Source organism: Sander lucioperca, chromosome 13 (assembly GCF_008315115.2).
Source record: "Sander lucioperca isolate FBNREF2018 chromosome 13, SLUC_FBN_1.2, whole genome shotgun sequence".
Taxonomy (NCBI): Eukaryota; Metazoa; Chordata; class Actinopteri; order Perciformes; family Percidae; genus Sander; species Sander lucioperca.
This window is the reverse complement of record NC_050185.1, coordinates 14,336,861-14,351,264: the sequence shown is the minus strand read 5'-3', so window position 1 is coordinate 14,351,264 and position 14,404 is coordinate 14,336,861. Positions and strand designations below refer to the sequence as shown.

General features: G+C 39.0%; 1 protein-coding gene across 5 annotated transcripts in view; it reads left to right on the top strand.

Annotated features, from left to right (window-relative positions):
- The window catches only part of cadm2a (cell adhesion molecule 2a), a 230,508-nt gene that overhangs the window by 170,551 nt on the left and 45,553 nt on the right, over positions 1-14,404 (top strand). For 4 of the 5 annotated variants that reach the window (XM_031319909.2, XM_031319910.2, XM_031319908.2 and 1 more), the window contains one exon: positions 3,964-4,113. In XM_031319909.2, coding sequence (XP_031175769.1) covers positions 3,964-4,113 — 150 coding nt within the window. Of the gene's footprint in view, positions 1-111; positions 117-760; positions 765-3,963; positions 4,114-14,404 lie in introns of those variants that run through there. The other variant, XM_036008602.1, reaches the window with a different exon arrangement.

Sequence of the window (14,404 nt, the reverse complement as noted above, 5' to 3'; positions counted from 1 at the left end):
TTTTACCTTGAGTTTAAACATGTATTAAAAAAAAAATAATAATAAAATATTACTCTATAAGGCAATGCTGTTTAGTGTTATTTTCACCAAGCTTGAATATTTGCAGGATACTTCTGGTGTATTGCAAGTTGGTTCTTGGTTGGTTCAAACCCAGAGGTTAGCCAAACATCAATAGGATCATGACCCAAACTGTCCTTTGTAAACATCTGTCTCAGTTTGCATAATATTGTACCACCTTTTTTGGTTAATCTTCGACCTTCTCTTCTTACTGTAGTGCATGCGCTTACAGTATGTTGCAATCATGGTTTATAAGTGAACTTTACGAGTGCACTAACTTTTGGGGTTACCTGCCATTAACTGGTTTACAACCTGCCTGATTGTTGTAGCATTCTGTTTCTTGCGTCAATGTAGCGGCATCACCGTGTTCCCAGATCTCAGAGATTAATTAAGTTTTCATATCTGATAGAAATGATAGCATTCTGAAAACAAGACTAATGCTTTGAATTCCAATTTACAGTGATGAAATCTTGAATCTGCATTCAAAAGGTATTTATGTTCGACTAGCGTAATAGGTTAATTGGCTAATCAAAACTGTGGACTGCCTCTATCCATTTTATATTCTTGTGTTCCAAGCCCATACATCATAGCTCTACAGCTCAGTTGAGGCTTCAGTCCTGCTACAAAGGTCAGTAGCTCCAGGCTGTCCGTCTGTCTCCCTGCATCTCTCTCTTTTTCTCTGCTTCTTGAATGCCTAAATAAGAAAGGTTAGTAGACTCAGCTGCTCTTGCTTGAAAGGTCATGTCGGAGAGCAGACAGGAAGCATCCTGGATGCTCGTATCAGTATTATTTGTCCGGTAGTTTGCTTTGGCAACAGGTACTGTCTGTCTGAATGTTGCTTCTTGTCCTGTGAATATCTCTACTGGCCGCACAGGCATCTACTTTTGGCATAAGTCATAGTTTGGTCTTTTGACAAATATTGCATTCAGTACTTTGTGTGGTAGGCAAAAGTCCAAATGATCGTGGGGAAGCTTTTCCGCCGGCTTTGATTATCAGCCAGTGCATACACTGGGTACTGGAGGGTACTGAGTGGTCCCATTAAATCTTAAGATTCAGCTCATCTAGGGAGACAGCTGTGTGAACAGTAAAGTGTGAGAATCTATCTAAGAAAATAATGATTTGCTATTTGTTTAGAGGCAGCTGTAGCCCACATTGCATAGTCACCATCCCAAATTAATCAAGTCTCACATTGCTAAATGGCATTTATGGTGACATACTGCATATATATCCAATTCAAGTTAAATAAAGCAAAGCTAATTTCATTGTGTCATTACTTTATAATGTCATGCACATACGTATGTTTTTGACCTGGCTTAGCCTTGGTATGTCAGTCAAAGTGGAGGGCAATTAAACTGACCCTACTCTTCATGAGAGATAGAGCCCAATTGAGCACAAGAAAGGAGGTAGGATCAAGATAAATTTGAAAGACTGGGGAGCACTGGGAGACAGAGAGAATATGAAAATGAGAGACAAAGAAAGTAGAAATGCCACCCTTCAGGGATCAACTAGAGGAGGAAATGTGACACAGAGAGAGAGGAATAGAGAGATGGGAATTGAGTGGAATGGATGTGAACTGGAAAAGAGAGAGCACGAAACTGAAAGTAGGAGAAAGCGTGGAGGTGAAGTAAGGGAAGGACCTAAATTTAGACATGGAAATCAGAGAGAACAGCTGCCTCTTTCCCCCAGGAGATACATTTAAATCAGGTCTGGGTGGCCAGTGGGGAGAATGGAAGAACCTACTCCACTGGCCAATTAGGCGCACAGAGCACTGCACTGTTCTAATATAACCATCACTGTGGCCCCTTTGGCCCTTTCAGTCCCACTGGACGTGTTTCACCAGACACCGATGCAGGGCTTAGGCAGAGGGATCCCCGGACTATTGTAACTTTGTATAGGCACTAGATCCAATGGAGAGGAGAGGAGAGGATACAAGGGAAAGAAAGGTGAAAATAAACTTTAATATATTCTATAATAATTTGTAGCTTCTATCCTGATAAGTAAACGTAACTTATTTTATAAATGGATGCGGGGTCTCATGTGTGACACCTGTAGTGTGTAGAGCATTGAGTGTTGTTAAGCATTATTGCTGTAACATTAAATCACCCAAATCTCTTGTTTTCTTGTTTGTCAAAAGCAGAACAAACTAGCAGATTATATTTTCAGGGATGAGTACAAGGTTGACAACAAGCGTGCGTTATCCCCAGAGTGTCTCCATCTTCAGTTACATTTTACAGTGACACATCCACTGCAGTAATGAACTAAAATTATACACTACATATTGTGCAGAACCTCACAGAAAAAGCATCATTGCCAATATGCGGTATGCAGGTAACCATTAACTTCCCTTTGTGGCCAGCACAAAGGAAATAAAATGTATCACACTGGGCTGTATGTTGCCCAACTGCGTGAGTGAGAAAAATTAGAAAAAAGTGATTTAAAGAGAGGAAGTAATAAGGAGAGCGAGGCCAGACGCAGGAGAATGGTAAATCGTTGGCAGATCATGCCTCATGCAAAACTTTCATGAATAAAACATATTCCTACCCTCCCATAGCTCAGATCCATTTTTCTGCCGTTTCCCTGCTCTTCCCTCTCTATCTCTCACACGCATGATTAACCTCGGAAGGCCTTAATCAGCACTGGAAATGACCCGTGCTCCTTGACTTACCTCTCTCTACCTCTCCTCCCCTCCTTCACCTCAGCCTCTCCCCTCTCAACATGTCCTTCACCACAGGTCTGTCAGTGATGGGGTTTGCTTCACCTAGCAGACAAGCGCTATTTGAGGGTTTGTTTATCTTAGCTGTGCAGTCATTAACTGCAGTAAGGTACACACAAAATGCCTGCTGAATGAGATATATTACATTAACAACGTTTGAATGGAAATGTATCAAACATAATCACACAGGAATGGAATTTAAAAACGTATGTGTAAATATTTCTTATTTCTTTATTTCCATATATATATATATATATATATATATATATATACACTATTCTTTTTCAGTTTTATGATCCTTTCCTGGGGGGATGGTGGTTTAAGACGGGAGAGTTAGCTTGGAATGAATAATCTTTCTTACCTAAGCCTTTATTCAGTCTTTAAAACCTGTCCTCTGGGGATAGGGACAGGGATAGATTTATGGTTATTATTTACTTGCTCACAGCCTACCTAACACGCTAAAGCACACACACACACACACACACAACACAACAGTGAGCTGTCCAGAGTTCTGAAAACTGGCAGGCAGCTATTGATGAACCTATTGCAAAAGCGACCTGTCCATGGTGCTGAAAACTAGCTCCAGTCAGACTTCGAGGTCACACATAATTATATAGCTCTGTTGTCTGTATCTCACATTGGATGCAGGCATTACACACACCAACATTCATACAAGCACACACAAGTCCACTGAGAATGTTTTTATTGGTCTTCCTGTAGCTGAGGTTTCAGGGTTGGTACCACAGACTAAAATACCCCCTTTGTGTTCTATGTTAGCGTTCAATTTAGTACACAGTAGTGACTGGCCATCCTGGCTGAACATTCACTTTTTAATTTGGGTGTTAAGCTTTTTTCAATGCCATAAACCAGATTTCCTCTCTTTGTCCTGTAGTGTGAGGGGCTGATTTTCTCCTCCAGTGATGAGAAGTATTTTCTTTATTTTATGTACATCTTTATGAACCAACTGGATAAAAATCACATTACTTTTTAGTCTACCTTTATAGTTTTAATGTTATATGATCATCTGAAATCTATTAAGCAGATTTAATTACCAAAGCAACCTTACAAATCAAGCAATCAAAAATTCACCATCTGTTTCACTCTGTCTACCTCCGTATCTTTCTCTCTCTCACTCCTGATGCATCCTCATCTCCTTCTCCTCTTACACGTTTCTCTAATGTGTCATGTTACAGGCATCAGCGGTCAGTACCCTCTGGTTCAGAATATGACGGTGACCGAGGGTGGGACGGCGAACATGACCTGCCGTGTGGAGTATAATGACAACACCTCCCTCCAGTGGTCAAACCCAGCACAGCAGACCCTCTTTTTCGGGGACAAGAAAGGTGAGTTTGGCGATTGACAGACAGCAGCAGCCGCATGATAGATGCAGTCTTACAAAATATTCCCTGTGTTAAGTTTGTGGTAGTTGAGAAATGCACAAAACACACAAAAACAGGATTAGTTATTTAGGCTGGAGAGCAACCTGGAAAAAACACTCTGTGTTCCTGTTTGTTTGTCACTTGAATAAGCTGCTGTCTTTGTTGTGTCATAGCATCTGTCCCACATTTCATGTGTCTGAGTTTTCCTGCCTGTGCTCTGTTTTCACAGCAAGTGCATTCACAGTACATAGAAAAAGATGCACACCCGTCCTCTTGGGATGGATTTGATGTGGCTATTATTATTTTTTAATAATCCATCGACCTCTCACACACACACACACACACACAAACAGAAACCCCTCTGTTAACGAGAACACTTGAGAACAAATATGGTCAGCTCTCTTTCTGACTTCTTTTGCCAAAAAGATCATCACCTGCCATGAACAATTTGGGTGCTTGAATGTTTCTGTTTGTTTGTTTATTTGTTTGTTTGTGTGCAGTCCATTTTCCTTCAGTGTCAGACGTGTTTGTTGTGTATATTTGATAGTTGTAAAATTGAAAAGGATAAATACTGTGTAATTTGGAATTTGAGATCAGCAGGGGAAGGTTGTACTGTAGATAGCTGCCATAGCTTTGGTGATTGCTGTTAATGATTTATATCCATTTCATGATCAGGCAAACCTTGAAACAGGTTGATTACATCCTATTGAAAGGAAGTGGTGGATCAAATTAGTTTTTTTTGTTCCTATATTTTTCTATCTGAATCAAAAGATGCATACTCGAAAGTTTCATATTGTTGTTCAGAACAAGTTAGAACATCAGAGTGTGCGAGTGCCCTTCACTGCAACCCTGTAGTACTTAGCCCGTACTGCCTTGAGCACACACAGTGCAGTATGAATTACATTTTAGCTAAAAGAACAAATCCAATCACCTGAGCCTTGAATGGTACAGCATTATGGCCTTGTGTGTAATTGATGGTGTCAGCATAACTACAGGGGTTAATAGGGATTAATAACACGTGTACTGAGTCGACCGTTCTCTGGGATATGTTTATGAATTTTGTTGTGCAAACATCAACGATGAAGGTTAGATTTGTATAGAATAGTGGAGCATGACAAGCCACCAATACTGACTCCACTTGAGAAGATTTGTTTAACTATTTCAAAAGATTTCCCAATTCAATACTGTAAACATGCCCAATGGGAAGGCGTTCACTAATGTTTTAGAAAGGGAGCAGATCAAAATAAGTCTGTCAATCAAAATAATGTGTTTAATCAAACAAATAGTTCAAACTTATGAAATTTTAGATATGTAACAATGCAACATAAATAAAGCAAAAAATGACTGTAACTTCAGTATTGTCTTTATTAAACTATTTATATACAGTATATAATATAAGAACGTTTTGTATAGGAAGTTAACAACCTCTACAACCTGACACCCCACTTCCTGAGAGAGAAGGGCCTGAGAATCATGTGATCTGCAAAAAAGACTCCAAGCTCTGTATAATAAACACTTTATCTACTGGAGACCTGCATGGTGCTGCAGAGACATGTCTTTCATTAAACGGATGCAAACCCTTGTTATCTTTGCACACATTCACAGACAGCAATGCACACACAAACTAACATATACACACACACAAATTGTGGGTGTGGCACAAAGCCACCAATGTTTTAATGGCTAATAAGTACAAAGGCTTTATTCCTGACCTTTTACACCCTCTTCAGGAAAGTCTCCATAAAGAGGATTCATGGCTGTTATTTTGTTGGTTCATGCCTGCTGAAATGATTGTGCCCTGTGCGTCTCTCAGCTGTATTAGTTGAGTGTAATAGAGTATGAATCACACTCTCTTGTAAGTGTCTGGATTAAGCACATAAGGGATTTACACAGTCTTCTTCCATTATCCGTCTGCCCACTGGGCTGCCTTGTCCATTTGTGTTCATACACTGTGTGCGTGTGTGTGTGTGTGTGTGTGTGTGTGTGTGTGTGTGTGTGTGTGTTTTCATGTGCATCTGTGTTTATAGGTGTTTTTGCATACTGTGAGTGAATGCATGCAAAGCATTTCCATTTTCAACCATTCACATTTTCACTTACCAGAAAGAGCAGCAGTAAAAAGCTGCTTTGAACATTAAATTCAACAGTTGATGTTCTCTGCAGGTTATTCCATATCACACCCCAGGGTTGGTCTTGGGGGTCTATTTCATGGCATTTCCAGTACAGAGCTCTGAGATTGGAAATGAAAAAAACAGCCAAGGACTTTCTTATTATCAGAAAAGCAAAGGGATACTACTGTGGCCCCCAAATTGTGTTGCTGTTTTGGATCGGTGTGCGTGCGTGCGTGCGTGCGTGCGTGCGTGCGTGCATGTGTGTAGGTGTGTGCTTTGGGACTTGTCTTGCTGAACGTGGCAAATTCAGATGCACATGCTGATGGGAGCACTGAGATGGTGAGTGTTTCCAAAGTGCCATTGGCAGTGTGAGAAAGGAGAGATGTCTCAGCTGCAAACGCCTTTGAGCACAGTTGGTTTCAGATTAATTTTTCTTGCTGCCTGTTGGGAAGAAGAAGATGGGGATTAGGGTACACAGTTGCTCAAAAATACAACCTCAACTTGCCAACTTTTTGCATACATTGCTCTGTTATGAAAAAATATCTGGTTTTGTTCTTCATGGCAACATACAATAAATTATGTATATTAAGTCCAACATCTTTATTTATGTAAAAACATTTCAAGTTCCAAATAATTCAAATGTTAACGTTTTATTGTGAAGGCAGTGCTGAAAATTTCTCTTCTAGTGGAAAAAACAAAGGTTTTTGTGACTTATTCATTGCAGTCTATTGAAAAAAATGATAACCTTTCCACTTATATCATACAGAATAGATTCATATTACAGACTTTTTGTATACGCTGACAACTGTCCAAAAAAATCAGCTGAATCTATAATGTTTGTTGTCTAATTCAACAGACTGTTGTCTGTGCACATGTGCCTGAATGTATTGTATCTCCAATAGTGTCACTTATATCTTCTATTAAAGTCAGCATAAATATAGTTTTTCAAAGACAAATGCAGCAACTGACTTCATTACAGTCCTTTGAGTGGTGTCGGTTTCGCCGCTGTTGTTGTTTAATGCCAGGGCTCAGGCTCACCTCCAAGACGTTTAGTCAGATGAAATAGACTCCTCTTGTCTTCCGTCCTCTCAAAGGTGCTCCAATGGCTGTGAAGAGTTGTTTGAATTTCAAATAAGTCATTGTCCCGAAAGTAGCCAATTATGTCCTTTCCATCACTTACCACAGAGGGACTTCAGCTTTGGCAGTGAGAAAGATGAGCACTATGCAAGAGGGATTCTCTCTTTTATAAGATCTATAAGAAAGAGGCTAATACTTCTTCACAAATTGCTCTTTTGGTTTCATGCAATTCAAGAACTTATAATAGCTTTATTTCCTGGATTGAAACATTTTGCAATAAGGCATAATTACAATGTATTTGTTATTCCCGTACTAGATAGAACCAAAGTGTAATTACTTTCCAGGTTAAATTAGCAGGCATATTTAGTGGACAGCCTACAGTACTCTCTTGATCTCTTCCCTTTTATTTCATTATCTGTCCACCCCCGCCTTCCGAAGTCTTGCAAAAGATTGTGGTTTACCTGTCCTTTATCATAAAGTATTTGCTTAACAGCAATCATTTGGTAGACTTGAATGCATATAGCTTTGTCAAAAATGCAGCGGCACATGTATCAGCAGATGTATGGACACAAAATATGCTGCATGTATTTTTCAGATAGGGTGTCACTGGTTACTACATTAGGGTGTGGGTCATTTTGTCATAGCAGAGAGAATGGGTGCTCTGCAGGATAAAACAGTGACACTACTGGCTTCATGGTAGTGCGGTTGTTCTTTCTTCAAGGTCATATTTCAAGAGTCTTGGGTTTATTTTGGATTTTATTGCATCTGTATTCAGTCTTGACTCACTTTCTGACATAAGGGAATTGACCACAAGACTGGTTCAGCATGCACATGTACTGGCAACTCTTCCCCTTGTTTACATTATCTAATTACAATTTCTTTGTTGTTTTTTACCCTTATTAGATCTAAAAGTCTCCTTTTTGAAGGAATCAAAAGGTTAATTTAATGATTTTGAAAAATAAAAATGTATATGTTTATATGTATGTAATATCAGGATTTCTTTGTATACAACTGACATGACAATTTGGCAATTAAACTATCCAAACATCAACATGGTTTGCAGTTATAGTGTTTGACATAATTCTAAAGAAATGCTTGATTTATGTTTAAAAATGAAAATTTTGAGCACACATTTATGATGTAATTGAGGACGATTGTATTTGGCTCATGCTGTTTCATGAAAAAGACAAACTGACCATCAAAAGGTCACAATGACTATGAATATAACCTTAGTCTGAACTCAGTGAGTCACCACGCACATGCATTGATTCATTAGTACAATTGTTATCTGCAGCATTTTTAGTAGGGATAGACCGATTATCGTCGTTGTTTTTTGGCCGTTTGCAGATTATCCGTATCGGCGTTTTATTTGCCTGATAACCGATAAAGTTAATTCATTAAAAAGTGCGCTACTTTGGCTCCGTACCGCTCTGTGTCTGTTCCTCTGCTTCGGTTTCACTCACCACTGAGTCTGACTTAATGTGCCACCCACAACTCTATCTGACTATCTTTTACTGTGTATTATGTTGAAAGTTTCTAATTTAAACTAAGTTTTGTGATGGATTTTGTAACATTCCCAAATCTTAATTTTGACTTAAAGATTTTAAGTTAAGATTTTTTTTTTTAAAGATTTTTTTTTAAGAATTTTTAATTTTCACAGTAAATGCAATTTGGTTCCAAATATTGGTTATTGGTTTTATTAACTAATAATAATCAGTATCGGCCTTGAAAAACCAGTATCAGTTGATCCGTAATTTGTAGTGTAAGGAAGGTAATAAGTTGATGTTGTTTGCAAAATTACCAAAGTGCCTCCTATACCTAGTGGACATCTCTGCCTTCACTATGCCATCTGCAGATTGATTGAATCTGTTTAAACATTAAGATTAGTGTTCTGGGTGAACAGCTAAGGGCCAACTGCTCGTTTTTAGGCCCCGAGCTGCTAAATATGAAGCTATTCGGTCCTCAGATGTCAAATATTCAGCTGTCTGAATCAATTTGCTGGCTGTTTATGCTTGTGTGAGCGCATGTTTGTGTGTGTGTATGTAGGTGCACATGTACGTGTGTGCATGTGAAATGTCAAGCATTCCACCTCTCCAGTATGCAACCATGAAAGCTTTGATGCATTCAGGGTATCTGTGCCTGGGCAATTTAGGGGATAGGCTTTTAAAAGTTTTCCAAAGTAAATAACAAAATAAGAAATGCCTGACAGACTTTTTATTAAACACGTAGCAGAACTTTCTCTCAAAACTTAATCTTAGCAGGAAAGTTAAACTTTTGAGACAGCTGTCTTTTTTATCCTGGAAGAGTGCCTCTATGAAACATCCTTTCATATCGTCCTCAAGATTGGTACGGTGTTCTCTGTAATAGAAAAAAACTTGACTGTAAATCTCCAAAGATCCCTAACAAGTCCCCTCTCCCCAAGACAAGCACCATAAAACATGAGAGGAAGAAAAAGAGGAAAAAGGAGATGGAATGTAGGCCTTGGTGGGATAAAGGGGAGGAATTAAGGAGGCGTTTTATGAGAGCTTTCAGACGCAGTTATCACCTCCGAAAGACACAGGCAAACTTTACTTTGACCTTGAGCATTCTGCGTCTTCTTTCTTTGTCGCCTCACTTTGCACATGTCTTTGTTTGAGTATAACATTCAGCTTTTGATTAAAAAGAAAGCTTTTTCTACATACTTTGCAATGTATTTATAGTTGCTGACAGGTATAACAATTACAGGCAGAGATCTATGTGTCGCCTATGGATCAGAGAAACTGGTGTCAGATAAATGTCAGCTTTGTTTCCGCTGTACAGCTGAAAAGAGTAAGAGACTACATTGTCAAATGAAGCAATATATCCAGTAATTACTGCCTTTATTAGTAGAGCCACTTATCATCTAGGAGGTATAGCGAAAAATACCTGAGGCAAATGGGAATAATTAGCTCACTCTTAGTGGCAGGCTTTTTCTTTCTCTCTTCCGGGAGAAAGTTCCAGAGCACAGACTTGGGGGAAAAGAAACCATATTTTATAATAGATTTTCAAAATGAAAATGTGGCTCTACCACCACTGTCCACTTTCTTTCAAATGCTTTTCAAAGTCATTTTTGAAGGATAGCTGTAGTGGGTATCCTAGAAAAGTCTCCGTATAGACCAAGGTGCTTGTTCTTCTATTTTGGAGCCAGAGGGGGAAAATGTATCCCTCTGCAAAACACAATAGGGTTTATAGGCAGGAGCTGTCTCCTCACTGACCTGCTTCTCACAAGGACTTAATGAAGTAGGGCTGGTGGAGGTGTCCCACTGAACTCGGCATGGCAGGTAGAAACTGATGAAAGGAAATCATTTCTGTCACAGTAGAAAATCTCCACAAGCCAATTACTGTATGGAGTATGGCACATTTTACATTTTAAAAAGCTGGTGGGCCTTTCGGAAAGGTATAACATGTAATGGAGGTTGAGAAACGGCTGAGATACAGAATATACATTAAGCTTTTCAATAAACATTGCATTCTGTTGCTTCTCTCTCTCTCTCTCTCTCTCTCTCTCTCTCTCTCTCTCTCTATCGCACCCTCACACTCACACACATACACAGACCAGCTCAAGTCTCCAGATGGGTTGTTGACAAGAAAAAGGAACAGTCACATCCACACACAGGCAGCTGAATGTATATTCTGAAATTTGCACTTTTCTCATTATAAAAGTGTGTCAGTTGAATGAACAAACACCTGCCAAGGTTCTATTCTAATACATACTGTCCCTCGATAGACAAATGGATAGGGAGGGGAGGAAGGAGGGGAGGCCAGTGGAAAGGCTGGGAGAGGAAAGGACACGAGGGATAAAAGGGCTAAGTGAAATGTGCAAACATGATAGCCTTAAAGTGAGTGAGTTTGGAGTCATGACTGTTTGCTTATGCATGCACTCTGTATGCCAATACAATAAACACATCCTTAATGTACAAATGTAATTACCCTTCATACACACATGCCCGCACACACTATGGTTACTCACCTGGTGCTTTTAATGATGGAGAGAAGCCGTAGGAAAACTGCTAGATATGCAGCCAATTTAGATATGTAGGTATGTGCTGTATGCCTACACAGCACACCATAATACAGCTACACGGTGATGTGTTGCATTTTAGTGAGACTCTGGCAATATACTGATGAATCACGAAACCATCAGCTGTGTGATAACTTTCATACCTGTAGTTTGGTTTCCTTGGTCTGAAACAAGTGGACAAAGAGATTGCCATTAAGCTGTTGTGGGATCCACACACCAAGTGTTGTAAACATGAATAATTTATTTGACAGTTTGGGAGCCCTATGTCATCCCTGCATCATAATGTTAATAGCAATCAAAATGAAACAGGCATTTACAGCATGTTAATAGCATTTACTACGTCTGACTGTGTCATAGTCAGATGTGGATTCTCAACAAAAAGACCAAACCCCATAACTAATAATCGGGTTTGAAGCAGGGGAAAGGTTGTTGTGTCATGTTTTTGTGACTGTACTTGTGGGTATTCATGAGATGCATTCACAAGATACAGTACAGTATGAAAATTTGGAAAACAAATAATTAGCAGGATGTTTAAAAAAAATAAAAATAAAAAATTGTAAAGTAGGAAGCATCTTTCATGGGATAAAAAGTTAGGCCTGCAGTGAGAGGAAATGATCTGGTGGAAATTTCCATACACACTTTTTTATTTTATTAACCTGGTACTCAATAATGTTTCAAAGATTATGATTGAATGTAACATCATACTTTCAAGAAGACTATTTCACTGGCTGACTGAATGTCTTCCCTTTAGAATAAAAATGTCACTTTAATTTAATTTGAAAGAAACAAAAAATATTTAACCTTTTCTCTGTGCAGCGTCTCTCTGTCTCACTTTTCCTTCTCAAAGATGTGCCTTTCTTCTCATCCTTTTTAAAAGACAGCTGACTTTTCCCCTCTCTGTTCTGTCCCTTTCGGAATACTGTTAGGGAACAGAGAGCCTTGTGGCTTTGGTGTTATGGCCGTTTACGCTCTGTTATCTGATCGGTCATGGCTGCATTCAGAGGAACCTCAACATGGCCTATAAGCCGACGGTCATCAGCCGTTGTAATAACATGAGGAATCTTTCCGCCCCCACTGGGTTTCTGAATATCTAACTGCATCTGCTTTGGCAAACTCATAAAATTGTCATGTCTCAAGGTATTGTGTTAGTTCTGCTGAGATTAAGGCAAGCAAAAGTATAAAAGACAACTCTCTCTCTTTCTCTCTCACGCACACACAAACTGTAAGCTCCTTTGTACTTCAGCAGCAAAATAGACACAGGTGTATTGACCATTTGTTGCAGTAACAAATCAAAGATTGATGCTGAAGTGCAGCTTTGCTTCCTGTCTCTCTTACTATGTACACAGACAGACACAGATTAAGGCTAAATGAGCAAAACATATGTTTGTACATTCAGTAAGTAGTTATTGTGGAATACAAATCCTCCACTCTTTGTTGTTGTCGACAGTGCCGTCCTCCATGAACACATTCAGGACTGACGGCACTAATGGACTCTAATGGATGGCAGGCAGCTGCAGCACCTTCACAGACAGGTAGCAAAGGATACATTTCTCTCCTCTGCTCTCTCTGTTGATTTTCCAACCTTTCACTGGGCATGGAATGAGAGACAGGAGGCTACATTGCTCCTGAGAAGAGGGAAAAATAGAGACCTTCTTGTTTATTTCTAAAAAAATCCTATAAACCAATTGAGTGATGTGTTGTGTGTGTGTGTGTGTGTTCACTCCTTTCTTATTTTGCATAAGGATGGTCTTTGGAATCTCCAAGATCAGCTGTAAAGTCAACATTTGCAAAATATTTCAAGTGCAAAATCAAAACAAATCATGAAACCTTGGTATTCATGTTTTAAAGCAGCCATATTATGCTCATTTTCAGGTTCATAATTGTATTTTAAGGTTGTACCAGAATAAGTTTACATGGTTTAATTTTCAAAAAACACCATATTTGTGTTGTACTGCAGTGCTCTCTCTCACTGCTGCAGATCCTCTTTTCAGCTGGTCTCTGTTTTAGCTACAGAGTGAGACCTCTTTTCTTCTTCTTCTTCTTCTGTACTATCTTTGATTGCACTGCACATGCCCAGTAGCTCAGATGTAGATCATGTCAGCTAGCTAGCTCCATAGACAGTAAAAGAAAGGCTGTTTCTACAACTTTGGTCAGTTACAAGGCAGGATTAGCTGGGAGACTTCTAAATGAGGGCGCACATGTAAGTAGTTCTTTTGTAGATTATGGTGAACTTGTGTGTGTTGTAGTAGTGCTTTGCTATTGAGAACGAGGTAGCATGCTAGCGTTAGCATGCTAGCGTTAGCCATAGCGTTAGCATGCTAACGCTACGAGCTAATGGTTGCGGTTAGCCTGCTCGTTTCGGCTTGTGACGTCACAAGCCGTGCCGATTTTGAACAGCTCACCCAGAGACTGAAGGCAGGACACATTCAGAAACCGTATCTCACTCTAAACAGCATGGATGGATTTTTTTCAAAGTTTGTATGTGTGTGGAAGCACCAGAGACACAAAATAACACCCCAAATCCCAGAAAAAGTGATTTTTTCATAATATGGGCACTTTAAATATAAATGTATATATATATATATTAGGGCTGTCAAACAATTAAAAAATTTTAATCGTGATTAATCGCTGAATTTCTATAGTTAATCGCGATTAATCACATATTTTATCACATGATTAAAATTCTATTATTTTGCATTTCAGAACAGCTTTTAAGTACATATTAACAATCGAAAGCAATTTCTACTAGTGTATCTTGATTGGGAATCAAATGAATGCAAAGAAAGTACTTTATGAACTTGATTTTAAGATTTGTAATTATTTATTTACTGTAAACAAAAGAAAAATGTATGAATCTGTCATTATTGCACAATTCCTCCAAGTACCTAAATAAAAAACTAAAAATCCCTATCCTTACTAGAGTCAATATAGTGTTTAGTAACTCCTAAATAATGTTGATTACTCACTGACGTCCAGTGATCACCGGTTAATGAGACAGCGTTTGCAGCACCTTGCAGCTGTTCCAGTGTGG